Source organism: Gadus chalcogrammus, chromosome 22 (genome assembly GCF_026213295.1).
Source record: "Gadus chalcogrammus isolate NIFS_2021 chromosome 22, NIFS_Gcha_1.0, whole genome shotgun sequence".
NCBI classification, from domain to species: Eukaryota; Metazoa; Chordata; class Actinopteri; order Gadiformes; family Gadidae; genus Gadus; species Gadus chalcogrammus.
In genome coordinates, this window is record NC_079433.1 from 3,902,917 (window position 1) to 3,917,153 (window position 14,237).

Consider the following 14,237-nt stretch of genomic DNA (forward strand, 5'->3'; position numbering starts at 1 on the left):
GTGTGTGTGTGTGTGTGTGTGAGTGAGTGAGTGAGTGAGTGAGTGTGAGTGTGAGTGTGAGTGTGAGTGTGAGAGTGAGAGTGAGTGAGAGAGAGAGAGAGAGAGAGATGACCGTTGTGCGAGAAAGAGAGAGTGAGTGAAGGATGTTACTGAGAAAATAGTGCAAACAAAAAGTGAAGAAAATAAAATGGGTGGGGGAAAGGGGTCAGTGGGCTGGAGGCAGCTGGGTTGAAGCAGACAGACAGGTAGGAGGGCGGGGGGGCCGGTGGGTGGGGGTCTCACCAGCGGTATGGCCCTCAGCGAACAGACGGTGAAGTTGGGCTGGCAGCCCATGCTGAACAGGTTGGGGTACTCCCCTTCAGACAGCACGCACTGGTTCCCTGTGTAGTCCTTACCATCGTACAGCACCCAGCTGGGGACAGACACACACACACACACACACACACACACACACACACACACACACACACACACACACACACACACACACACACACACACACACACACACACACACACACACACACACACACACACACACACACAGTTAGTTAGCATAGGTATTCATTATCTCGCAATCTCCAAAACAACCCATTTTTCAGGCCTTTTCGACAAACCTTCACTATAAACTTGCAGAAACTTTTCTGGTTTGCAACGGGTCTGTATGTCTGCATGTCTGTCTGTTTATCTATCTCTCCGTCTGGCCCCTTCCTCCCTCTCCTCCTTGTGTTGCTACGGTAACAGAACAGCGTCTCACCCTCCGCCCAGCATGCGGCAGGACTTGGCCAGGACCTTGTCGGGGACGACCAGCTGGTTCAGGCTGAAGGTCTCCACGTTCCCGTTGAAGTTTGGCTGAGAGTACAGCAGCACCTGAGACAGAAACCATCAGTCATCTCTCTGTTCTGCCAGGGACGGGGGGTTAACTGGGCATTAAAGAAACATGAACTGCCCAAAAGTGCCCCCCACTGGTGGAGAACGTGTATCGCCGAATGTGTGCGAGTGTCTTACCTCATTCCTAGCCTTTGAACCCTCAGATGGAGCCTAAAGCAGCAGAACACATATATGAAATAGATTAACATATTTCTGGATTATGGACGTATATATATTCACGTTCATCTGAATGTGAAACCAAATCATCAGTGTCAGTGTGGGGCCTACAGAAGGACATATCCATGCAAGTGTCATCCGAAACTAGGCAAAAGTGTGCTCTGTAACTAGGCAACAGTGTAGTCCAGAACCAGGCACCAGTCTCAACCGTTACCAGGCAACAGCGTACATAATAACTTTGCAAAAGTGTACTTCGTAACCAGGCAACGGTGTCATCCGTAACCAACTAACAGTGTCATCCATAACCAAGCTACAGTGTCATCCGTAACCGGGGCAACAGTGTCATCCGTAACCGGGCAACAGTGTATTCCGTAACCGGGCAACAGTGTACGCCGTTACCAGGTAACTGTGTATTCTGTAACCAGGCAACAGGGTTTGCCAGGAGTATCCAGGCGTGAGCAGTACTGACCAGTAGGATGGGCTGGATGGAGCAGATGATGTTGTCCTCGGACCCCCAGTCAGCGCTGTTGTTGTAGAAGCCTTTCTCCAGGATGTACTGGTTCCCCGAGAAGTCCACGTGGGAGTAGGCCACCCAGCTGGAGGAGAGGGGTAAAGGTTAAAGGTCATCACGAAGGCCGGAGGGCGGCTTGGCCTGGTGTCCGAGGAGATAACGGGTGCTTTTGAACTCAGACATGGGACTTGGATTTCAGAACAGCTTTTTGACTCAGAGGAATAAGCCTTACTTTCTGGTGCTTTCCATGCATTTAGGTTATTCTTGGACTCACTGATCACTGAATATGTCTTACACATCAGACAAACTGACAAACTGTTCAGCCATTCACTCGTCTATCAAACCTTTTCCTCAAAGGCAGCTCAGTGAATAGGGGTAAGCAGTTAGGGGTTAGGGTCTTGCTCAAGGTGGCCTACAGGGAGACTGTGGGCATAAGGAATGAAACCCAGAACCTCTTTGACAACAAAAACAATCTTCCTACACAGTATGGCTGGGCGATTAATCTAATGTTGATCGCGATTTCGATTTTAGCGCCAAACGATCAAAGAATTAACATAATCGATTATTTTATTTTTTTTGTTATTTAATGTTTTATAGAAAGGGCAGAACAGCTGGATACATATCTGGATTTTATTTAAGATTGAAACATTTTTCTTTTTGACCATTTTGTGTATTTCTTTAAGGCGAAATTTCAAAGTTCTCAGTTACAACGTTTTTTTGGGGAGAGACATGCTGAATAAATACAACATGTTTTCAAACTCAAAAATAATCGTTTGAATATTCGTGATTTCAATATTGACCAAAATAATCGCGATTACTACACTGCCACATGTAAAGGAGAAACAAAGAAAGGACTGAACGTCTAGGAACCAGAAAGGGGGAGCAGGCGGCCCGAGGAGAGGGTACTCACGCCCCGGACAGCACGCTGATGGAGCGGGTGGTGGTCTTGTACTGGAAGGTGGCTACGTCAGGGATGGCCTCCGTCACCTCAAAGCTGTTCTCCTCGTCCGCTTCCTCATCCTCGGGCTGCTCGAACATCACCAGCATGGGCTCGGTCAGGTCCTGGGGGGGGCCGGGGGGGTCAAAGGTCAGAGGTCAGACACGCGCTGAACCGGGGTCACATGCCGAGAGAGATGGACGATCAGTCTACTATTGTAAATGACAAATGGACTGCGTTTATACCGCGCCTATCTAACCAGTGGACCCCAAAAATGCTTTATTTCACAATATTTCCTAACATTCACCCATTCACACACACATTCACACACACATTCACACACCGACGGCACAGTCAACCGTGCAATGCGACTGCCAGCTCGCCAGGAGCAGCCAGGGTGAGGCGTCCTGCTCTGGGACACCTAGACACTCGGAGGTGCCGGGGATCGAACTAGCAACCTTGCGGTTACCAGCCAACCCGCTCTACCTCCTGAGCTAGTGCCGCCCTCAACCACTAGACCAGTGGTTCTCAAAGTTTTTCTACTAGTGTACCTCCTCTAAGATATTTAGTCAGCCGAGTACCCCCTTCAACGGCATGAAACATTTGTGTGGGGAGAACAATTTATGAAATTAATTTATGAAAAGATTGTTTTTTTCAATAAATTGAAAAAAACATAAATAATATGTGTGTATAATCGGCAGCGTAATCATGAACATTCAGTTCTATTGGGTGAATAAAAAACGAAACAATTCTGTGCACCCCCTGTAGTTCAAACCCCTGTTTAAGGGGATTCAGTGGGGGTGAATGAATCCCCACTATTAAGGGGATTCATTCACCGCTGGCTCGACGCGCTGAGCCCATCAGCGGATGGAGGCCGTGGAGGTCGTACTCACCGCTCGGATGACCTTGACGGAGCGCATCTCTGCGTTGCAGCCCCCCCACACCCGCCAGTCCTGGTAGTCCCCCTCCTCCAGGAGGTACTGGTGGCCGCGGAACCCCTCCTTCTCGAACCCCACCCAGCTGGGGAAAGGGGGCAGAGACACGACGGCTTAGAAAACGAACGCACCCTAGGCACTGTCCTCATGGTGTCATTAGCACGGCAGCTACTGTGTTGATTAATGCTGTTTGTTAGTTATCGGCTTGAGTAAGTCGATCGCTTACGTTTCGTTTAAATCGACTTCAACTGTTCTGATTGGTTGGGGGCAACCTATCATAAACAAGCATCAGGAACTCGGCCACTCACTGACCATGGTGGGCGTGTCCACCTAGATGTGTGTCGCTAAATCAGTCTACCAGCCTACGCAGTGGACTGTAGCAGATGTTGCTTATCTATGCTTCATACATCTTTATATACAGTATATATGTATATATATATATATATAACATCCTTACTGTACCGACAGCGATATATTTTTTTCAAATGTACTTAATGTAAATTGATCTGGATAAAAGCGTCTGCTTAATGCCCTCAATTACATTTTATTGTAATACATCTGGGTTGACACTCCCACTTGTGATGTCACTAATGAACAGGAAGACGCCTGAGGGCTCCACAGACTACAGCTCTTTTTAAACGGAACCTCAAAACCCATCTCTTTAAAAGAGCATTTAGCTAAACTTTCTTTGAGGTTCCCCCTTTTTAATAGTTTTTTTGGTATTTTTTTCTCTGAAGCACTTTGAGATTCTTGAATATAAAGTGCATTATAAATACAATTTATTATTATTATTATTATTATTTTCAAACAGCATGTAAGAGCCAATCAGACTCTCACCTGGTGGGACAATAGGACCCATTTAAAAAAAGACTCACATTCCCCCCTGGACTTTGAGGGAGCCAGCGTTGTACATGAAGGCTGTCTGCTGGTTGTCCATGCGCGTCATGAAGTTCTTCAAGGAGCCGTGGATGGTGCGGGATTTACCCGAGAAGTACGGCTTGTCGTAGAGAATGATCTGGAGACATGGAGGAGGGGGACATTCACGCTGGTGAGTCTAATGCAATTTATTTTAGACGACTTGTGATGGGTGTCACAGTCTTAAAACAGGTATAACAAGTTTTATGAATATATTTTGGGTGTGATGCACACATATTATTACTTATTGTTTGGTTGCGTATGGTTATTGTAGTTATTACTGAAAAGGTGTAGCTAGCAGTGGTAGAATAGTAGAAGTATTACTAGTAACATTAGTTACAGTATTAATATTAGTATGAATTAGTGTTCCTAAGTGGGGATATCCTCACCTTTGGTTCGTCAATAGTTTCCACTCTTGGTTCACCCTGTCAGGAAATGAAAACAACTTGTTTATTCCTACAACCAAGGCCCTTATGAAAACCAGCACTACCATCATCATCATCATCACCTCTACGAACACCAACTGAACCCAATTCACACTTCTGCGGACCCCAAGATGCACCTATCACCTTACACTGTGTGTGTGTGTGTGTGTGTGTGTGTGTGTGTGTGTGTGTGTGTGTGTGTGTGTGTGTGTGTGTGTGTGTGTGTGTGTGTGTGTGTGTGTGTGTGTGTGTGTGTGTGTGTGTGTGTCTGCCTGCCGCTACTGAATGACAACGGACTGAGAGTGGCTTAGGGAAAACCGTCTAACCGACTACATAGTGAACGGTAAATATGACGGATGGGATCAGACGGAGGTCAGGGGGGCGGAGCCAGGCTTACTATCTTGAGCGGGTGCAGCGAGCCCACGTAGGGCTGTTCCACGCCCCAGGCCGCGGGGTTGCTGAACCCCCCCACCTCCAGCACCCGTGGCACGCCCTGGAAGAAGGGCTCCGCATACACCAGCCACCTGGAGAGAAGACACACACAGACTGTTCATATGATACAGGCGTACCTAATACACACATATTACCTGCATAGATAATGGCCAATATTCATATTCTCATTCACTTCAGAAGCCTAAGGTCATGTCTGCGTTCTATGTTTAAGTTATCTTCTGCCTTCTTATACAACTTTTATGATCGTTGAGGTTATATTTAACGTTTGAAAAAATGATTGTGCTGATGACAGGAGTTTATCTTAATCCATTTGTTTTTTTTATTTCTATCCCTTGTCGCCTTATCTTACAAAGGCAATCAACCGCTAAGCGGGCTCACTGTCGGTGTGTCAACAGCGTTATTCCCATCTTGGATTAACTCATTAACTGCTGAGCTACTTTGCTAGGAGTCAGATAAGTGTGGAAAGCGTACTTTATAACTCCATAAACACTTTGTGCTCACCAAGAGACGTCATACACTGCGGACACAAAGTGACAAATCTCAACTGGATTTAGTATCTACTCATCTAAGAGATTTTCTCAATGGCAGATTTTGTATACAGTTGCATTGAGGTCAGGATATTTTTTTTGATCTCGTCAAAAATGACAGAAGTCTGGAACTCTGGGCTGTGTTGCCAGATTGGGGAAGATTTCACCCATTCACAGCCATTCCAGCCCAATCTGGCAACCCTGGCTGCAGTACACTGCAGCCAGGGTTGCCAGATTGGGCTGGAAATCTGACCCAATCTGGCAATGCTGCTTCTGGACCTCAAAGCTGGCGACGGGCATGTGAACAGTCCGACAACGTCAATATCACTAAAGTATGTGTGTCACCAAAGTATGTGTGTCACTTTTAGTCACTAAACGTGACTAAAGGGGTCTAGCGTTGGCCCGCCTGGGGACTCACAAGCCTGCATTGATGATGATGGAGGTGGCCTTCACAGGGCAGCCGAAGATGCGGGCGTCCTCGGCCGTGTCCCGGAACGTCACCTTCTTCCCCTCTGCGTTCTCCTCCGGGAACAGGCTGATCTCCGGAACGCTGTAGTCCTGGAGGGGCGCAGAAATAAGAGCTTGGAGTTAGCGTGAACACGTTAACGATACTTTTATTATGGCAGATGGCTCCTTAAGATTCAAGATTCAAGATTCAAGATGCTTTATTTATCCCGAGGGAAATTATTGTGCAACAGTTACAATACAAAGGTGGGAAAGTAATACAGGGTTAGAGTCAAAATAGATAAGGTGTTGAAGCAGCTTTGAGAGATAAACAATAAGAGTGTGCGTTAATCGACAGGGGCGGGCTGGGAATACATGCTTTATTGTGAAAAATATCCAAACAATTTATTTTCTCTTTAGAGGTTTTAGTACCTCTTGCAATGCAAAACAGCAATTAATAATCACATTTATTTATCACTTTAGCTACTCTGCACACTGTCAGGTTGACTATTGCTTGCAGAACTATTTTCGGGGAGGGGGGGGGGGGGATTCTGCAACTGATATATTGCAAGATTTATTCCAGTCAATACCTCCAGCAAACACTAGGGCGCACTACACTGCAACAGAAAATTCCCTCTCCATGGTTTGTTTTCATAGGACACCAAAAGAGAGGGAAAACAGTGAAGAAATCCCCTTAGCTAGCTTTTGACATTATAACGTTTATTTTACCAGTAGTAAAATGATGCAATACACAAAAGCACCAAAGACTTTGAGGCCAATTCATGATAGAAATTACAAAATAACATGTGTAAACTACTTATTCATGTGGTTTGTAAGCTCTTAGATGTGGTTATTTGCAGTTTGTTTGCCTTATATGTGTGTATCCTATCACTGGTTTGTATACGTACACATTTTAATCAATAAACCTGAGAGTAAAACACTTCCAAGGGTGACGGCTACGTCAACGAAAAACGACGACAACCTATACGGTACTTTTATTGTGAAGTTACCCTGACGCTTCTCCTCAGAGAGCCGATGATGAACTTCCTGGCTGGCGCGCCGTTCTGCTCGCCGTTTTGCTCTCCGTTAGCCTCGACCCCGTTCTGCTTGGCGCTCTCAGGCTGAACCTCCTTCACCACCTCCTCCTCCTCAGGGCACACGAAGGGGCAGGTGAGCTCCAGGTCGCCCTCGTCTAGGGCCACCTTCTCCCCCTTGAAGTTGGGCTTCTCGTACATCACCCACCTGGGGACGAGAGGCAGCCAATCAGAGAGAGTGTAAGGAGAGGCAGCCAATCAGAGAGAGTGTTGGAGAATCAACCAATCAGAGAGAGTGTAGGAGAGGCAGCCAATCAGAAAAAGTTTAGGAGAAGCAGCCAATGAGAGAGTGGAGGTGAAGCAGCCAATCAGAGAGAGTGAGGAGAAGCAGCCAATCAGAGAGTGTGTAGGAGCAGCAGCCAATCAGAGGGAGTGTAGGAGAAACAGCAAATCAGAGAGAGTGTAGGAGAGGCAGCCTAATAAAGGTGAACTAATCAATACAATCAGATAAAATGCAACCTCGTCTCACAGCAGGAAACACGAAACCTTGGTTTGACGAGATATTTCGCTGTTGGTCCCACTAACTGTTACGTATGGTATCTTTTAATGTTCCATGGGCTGCGGTTACAAGTGAATTTCTCATGTATGAGATGGAATGAGGTTCTCATCTATCCATCTATCTATCTAAAGGTCTGCGTCCCAGACAAACAGAGCGCTCCCGTGTGATTGGCACACCGTTCTACACTGAAGCGCTCTGTAAGACACGCAGGGGCCCTGTGGAGGGGCCCGGGGCCAACATCTGCCACCGTTTGATCACAACACACCTAATAGAGAAGACGGAAACCAGGCGACAAGCTGCGACAAGAAATAAAGGCCAGAGGGTTGGTGTGTTTGTCTGTCTGTCTGTGTTTTGTCTCTGTGTGTGTGTGTGTGTGTTTTGTCTCTCTGTGTGTGTGTGTGTGTGTTTTGTCTCTGTGTGTGTGTGTGTGTGTGTGTGTGTGTGTGTGTGTGTGTGTGTGTGTGTGTGTGTGTGTGTGTGTGTGTGTGTGTGTGTGTGTGTGTGTGTGTGTGTGTGTGTGTGTGTTGGTGTGTCTGTGTTTTGTGAGTCAGTGTGTGTCTGTGTTTGTCTATGTGTCTATGTGGGTGTGTATGTTGTCTTTGTGTGTGGTGTCTTTGTGAGCATGTGTGTCTTGTCATGGGTGCGTGTGTGTTGTCTTTGTGTGCGTGTCTGTCTGTCTGTCTGTATGTGTGTGTTGTGTCTACCAGGGACCAAGTATCTGTGTGTACATGTCTCACTGTTTGTTTCTGTTCCACCTCACTCAAAATATCTACTCATTCATATTCTGTTGTAATAACTTACTTTATTTAGCCTACATCTTGTTATCTTCATTTCATTCAAATAAATCTCCCTGAAGAAAGCTGAACTAAAGCGGTAAGTTTAAGAATGACCTCTTTCAGTTTCTTCAAATTAAAGAATTAATCATAATTTTGGGATCTACCTCTCAAATGTATCTCTGCTACTCTCTTAAATAATATTTAATTTCATACACTTCGGCGAAGTGTAGTTTCCCGATGTAAAACCCTATGCGTGGTAGATTTGCAGATGTATTGTTTGCATAAATTAGTCTGTGGTGCAGAAATGTAGGGCTTGGCACAGGGACAGACATCTGTCTATTATATCTCTAGATTTCACCCTCCGTTTCATCCCAATGGAAGACTCGTCAAAACAAAGATCTGTCTGATTGAATCAGCAAACTGACAGGTCCATTGATATGGCTAAACTGGTATTGGACAATGCAGCCTCAATAAAAGGCATTTTATTGAAGTGGTTAGCATGCTAAACTGTTAAGATGCAAGATTATTATAATTAATAAGCTAGCACGTCTTATCAACTGATTATTCAAAAATATGTGTTGGTCATGTGGTATAATAGAATAGAATAGAATTTAATAGAATAGAATAGCTATCAATCTACGCTATATTCCAGTAGGTGGAGCTTTTACCTTTCGGCTGTGTCAAGTGAGAAATAGATTGAACAGCAGCGTGTCCACACACTACACACATTACAACACATGTCAGCGAACGCAGTGGAGGTATGCTTAAAAACAGAGGATATGAATAATATCAGCCCTAACCAATTCATTACGATCATTATCATCATAATCCTCATGCTGATGGGATTAAATAAAAGGTGACTCAAACCAATATGTTTGAGTCCAGGGATTAGATTCTAATACGCTTTGTTTGACAAGCCGTTCGGAACATGTTGCCGTGCACTCTCGGGCATGTTGCCGTGCACTCTCTGGCATGTTGCCATGCGCGGCTTCGTGGGGTGCTAGTTCACGAGGCATCGTGTGTGTAGGAATGTGAGTTGGGTGCAAGGCATTGGTGGCTGATGCACAACGGTGTGTGTGTGTGTGTGTGTGTGTGTGTGTGTGTGTGTGTGTGTGTGTGTGTGTGTGTGTGTGTGTGTGTGTGTGTGTGTGTGTGTGTGTGTGTGTGTGTGTGTGTGTGTGTCTGTGTTTGTGTGTGTGGGTACCGGACGAGTGTGCACGGGTGCTGGACGTGTGTGCATTGGCATGCAGGGGATGGACAATTGTGCACGTGCTTGCGTATGAGTGAAACACGCGAGGGCGCTGAAATCCTTTTGTGTCAATAACCGAGGAGTTTGGCAGCATGTGGCCCATGATTGATGGGCTGATCCCAGATGACAGACCTGGGCTTGGATAAGTAATAAGTGTGGTGCGCTGTGAAGGGATGTTAAGGATGAACATGCAGATGAGGTTTGAGAGACGGGTGTGGATCGCAGAGGCTCTGTGGAGCAGGTTCCTCCACCTATTTCAGGACGTACTGTTCGAAATCTGTTCCAACTGCGATGCACGATCGAATGAATATGAGCAAAAGAGGCAGACAGACAAGAGACCGAAAAACACAGTGAGAGGCCGAAGGAGGAGGAGGAGGAGGAGGAGGAGGAGGAGGAGGAGGAGGAGGAGGAGGAGGAGGAGGAGGAGGAGGAGGAGGAGGAGGAGGAGGAGGAGGAGGAGGAGGAGGAGGAGGAGGAGGAGGAGGAGGAGGAGGAGGAGAGAGAGAGAGAGAGAGAGAGAGAGAGAGAGAGAGAGAGAGAGAGAGAGGTGTGTGTCTCTCACCCTCCGCGCACCACCCTGATAGAGATGGTCTCCTGCAGGTCCCAGGCGGTGGCGTCCACCACGTCGCTGCGCACCTCAATCCTCTGACCGCACATACCCGGCTGGTCGTAGATGAAGATCTGTGCACACACACACACACACACATTTATACCAATACGTCATACAGTTACTCTGACATCTCCATTACATTAATATCATAACCATTGATATAACCAACACACAAAGATGTGTGTGGACATTAAAATCCCCATGCTTCCATCGCATGACCTAACATGCTCACTTATGTTCAGGAATACAAACAGAGTTAAGGGTTTTATCATTGTTTCAAGTTTAACACGCGTTCTTAGCCAAAGAGACAGAGAGAAACACGATCGTAAACCCATAAGAAATAGCATGACAACATTCATGAGATGTTGCCGCAGATGTGTTGTCGTCTGTAATTAGTCAACCCAACCAATCACGGACGAGTTTTCTCAAGCTCATTCCATACCGACAGTCAGCGCGACAGGGCGTTGACGCGTGTAAGGGAACGTGATGAAATAATCCATGATGCAGATGCTAAAATGATGTATGCGTTTAATATACGTTTAATGCGCAACCACGGTGCTTTCTTTCTTTCATGCAATTTCTTTGTCTCCTTTATTGTACATTATCTCATATCTTGAGACAATGGGTGACCAAGGGTGCTTTGGGCTAAAAAAGTGATACTTAGAGCGTAATATGCAATATGTATATGTGAACATACATACAGGAAGATGTTTTAACCATCCTCTGGCCCCATGGTGAATCAGTTTTTGGAAACCAGACTTGTTTTACTTGCAGACACCCCCTGTGTCTCAAATGTCATGCAAATATCCCTCGTTGAAAACTAATACATCAATTATACACAATGGAAAGCCCGGGTTGGCCCGGTGACACGGGTGAAAAGGGAAGCCCGGGGTCAGGAAGATAACTGTGAGAAAAAAAAGTGAAGGGATAGCATTTAGCAAACTAGCGACGTTACTTTAGCTCTAGCTAGCTCTGTTATAATGACAAGAGTAAGACGTTCACATACATTGTTAAAGGTCAATGATGACTGCTAGCAGTAGCACACATGCTAGTCAATGCTAAGCAAGCTGGCATTTAGCAAACCGGCGAGGAACAATGGGTTACCTCTGACAAGCTTATCGGCATCGCTAAAGATCAAGGATGACTGCTAGCTGCATGGTATGTGTTAATGAGTTCACTGCCAAGCTAGCCCTCGACAAACCAGACGCTTCTGTTTGCAGTGTTGTAATCACAAGTTTAAGGGCAAAGATGAATAATAGGTTAGCAGCATGGTGGGTTCTAGTTGAGAAGGAAGTTTGATCCCATGAGTCAGTGTTTGACCCATAAGGTCAAATACCGTGGGAGGCTTTGCCGGTCATGGTGGCACCTCTTTCTTGTAAGCACTGCGATAAAATCAAAGAGCAGGGATGACATATCTAATGACGTTGATGACATTTTAAAGAAAAAGAAAAAGAGAGAGAGAGAGAGAGAGAGAGAAGGAGGGAGATAATGAGAAAGAGGGAAAGAGAGAGCTCACTTTGGTGTATCCAAATTCTTCAATTTTTTTCCTTCAAAATAGAAAATGCAAATTGTGCACGGCAATAATGAAGACCTTTGAATCATGTGAGCCAGAGCAGACTTCTGACAGATAGAAGAGTGTGTGATTGAGAGAGAGTACAACGATGGGGACGGAATGTTCAACTACACCGCTGACATATAACATCCAAAGCGGGGGCGCTAGAGGGGGCAGGACGTACAACGCAAAATTTGACTATAGCGTCCAAGAAGATAGGGGGGGAGGGGGGGGGGGGGTCTACCGCCCAAACAGACCACAGACGGGAATTTTTATGTAAGCCCCGCCCACCCGATCTGAGCGCTGCGGTCCGTCCTCCGATGGATGCGTTGGGAGCGACTGGGCAGGCAGCAGCACGCTTGACATTTAGGGTAATAACACAGCCGGGCGAAGTTCACAAAAAACCACATAGAGTTATTCATGCACCTGACATTTGATGGCGGAGCTTGGCCCGACTCTTTCAGAGGGTGAGACAAGATTTCATTAAAGGTTAGGCAAGATGCGACAGGTTCCCGTCGAAAGGTTAAAGCGATTTCCACGGAGGAGTTGGGACATTTTGGGGGAACGAGTGGGGCGAGATGAGCCGGTGTGCACAGAATCAGAGGGACAACAAAGGGAAGCTCCCTGGTGTGGTGGGGGAGCGGTCTGTCTAAACGTTGCTCTTTCATTCAAGAGCTCCGAGAGAACTGGGAGAAATGTGCGGGCTAAGACAATGAGCATCATGCCGCGACATGAGGCCTCGTTTGTACAGATTCAAAGAGGGACAACGAACGTAAATCTAATGACACCAACTCTGCCAGGTACAATTGACATTGTTGGAGCCTTAATTTGTTACATTTAGATTTGGGGCATTTAGCAGACGCTTTTATCCAAAGCGACTTAAAATAAGTACATTTGTCAGAAGAAAGAGTTCTTATTGAGGGCATAATAATTATATGCATATTCATATCGCTTTTTTTGTACTACCATCTAAGATAAACATTTATAAAAGCCTTCAAAGGTTAAATCTAATATGCCAGTTGCATAGAAACAAGCTAGCTAAACTGACTCATGGTAAAGGCTAAATAAATGTGCGGTTTAAATTAGCATTCATTAGAGTTTATTGTTTGAGTTTTTTCTTTTCCATCACAGACATTTTTACTAACTGATCTTTGATGTGTAAGAAGTGAATTGTAACATTCCTAATTTAGTGATCTTGCTTTTGTGGGACAGAGGAGATAAAGTGTGAGGACAGTATTCCTCATAAAGCAAACACAACCTGAACAAGCACATGGTTTCTGTTTGACGTTAATTCAGTGGAGACGTACCTTTCCTGGGCGAGGGTTGAGTTTTCCATGTTCCTTCTCCTTGGTAAGCTAGAAAACGAAAAACAAAAAAACAAAACAACATTTTAGATCATTCGAGTTAACAACATTTGGGAGTCATGATAAAGTTCATACAGTAAAGCTATGGAAGTGCTCATTCTTGATTCCCCAAGTCACACTATTTTATAATTATGTATATTTCTATGGCCACAATTCATAAACGACACCTTTCAAGAAGGCCAATATCACAAAGCAACACAAACGTTTCTCAATTCAACACACGGGTCTCACTTAACCCTTCCAAAGGCCAAGAGTGGCAAACCAGGGGTCAAGAATAGTGTCAACAAATCAGGTATCAAGAAGAGTGTCGATGAATCAGGGATTGAGAAGAGTGTCAATGAATCAAGGATAAAGAAGAGTGTCAATGAATCCGGGATCAAGAAGAGTGTCAATATATCAGCGATTCAGAGGAATGTCTTCATGTAATTTGACCACATGAGAACTTCACTGAATCAAGTGCATGATCCGAGGTATGTACACAGCGAGGGAAGTGGAGACCAGCATCCGTTTCTCCGTTTCACATCACATAACCATGACCTCTGTCACTTCATCTTCTGAGGATCAAACCTCCTTTGGCCATCATGCAACCTTTGTTCTTTACAAGTATTTCTAGTTGTTTTAGTTCAGGGTTGTTTAAACTGGTTTCACCTCTTGTGAATTGGTCACAGCCGACCTTTTACACCTACTGGTTTTTGGCATCCGGCGTTTTGGTATGAGTGGATTTTTTGGAATTTCTACCTCGTCCATTACACCAGAAATGTAGACTACAATAGCACATATTTTGTCTCGGTTGAGTGTGTCAATGTGTGAGGATTGTGTATGTGTGTGTGTGTGTGTGTGTGACTGTGTGTGTGTGTGTGTGTGTTCTCAGGTATCATTTGGGCTCCATTGTCAAAGTGC

The 14,237-nt window shown here is 45.5% G+C and overlaps 1 protein-coding gene across 1 annotated transcript in view; it reads right to left on the minus strand.

Annotated features, from left to right (window-relative positions):
* crybg2 (crystallin beta-gamma domain containing 2) overlaps positions 1-14,237 on the minus strand; it is a 50,738-nt gene that overhangs the window by 4,685 nt on the left and 31,816 nt on the right. The window contains exons 11-23 of the mRNA XM_056583409.1: positions 13,281-13,328; positions 10,374-10,492; positions 7,204-7,435; positions 6,168-6,307; positions 5,167-5,293; positions 4,734-4,769; positions 4,305-4,444; positions 3,388-3,514; positions 2,468-2,619; positions 1,516-1,642; positions 1,008-1,040; positions 757-869; positions 283-412 (exon numbers count right to left, since the gene is read on the minus strand). Coding sequence (XP_056439384.1) covers positions 283-412; positions 757-869; positions 1,008-1,040; positions 1,516-1,642; positions 2,468-2,619; positions 3,388-3,514; positions 4,305-4,444; positions 4,734-4,769; positions 5,167-5,293; positions 6,168-6,307; positions 7,204-7,435; positions 10,374-10,492; positions 13,281-13,328 — 1,524 coding nt within the window. The remainder of the gene's footprint in view (positions 1-282; positions 413-756; positions 870-1,007; positions 1,041-1,515; positions 1,643-2,467; positions 2,620-3,387; positions 3,515-4,304; positions 4,445-4,733; positions 4,770-5,166; positions 5,294-6,167; positions 6,308-7,203; positions 7,436-10,373; positions 10,493-13,280; positions 13,329-14,237) is intronic.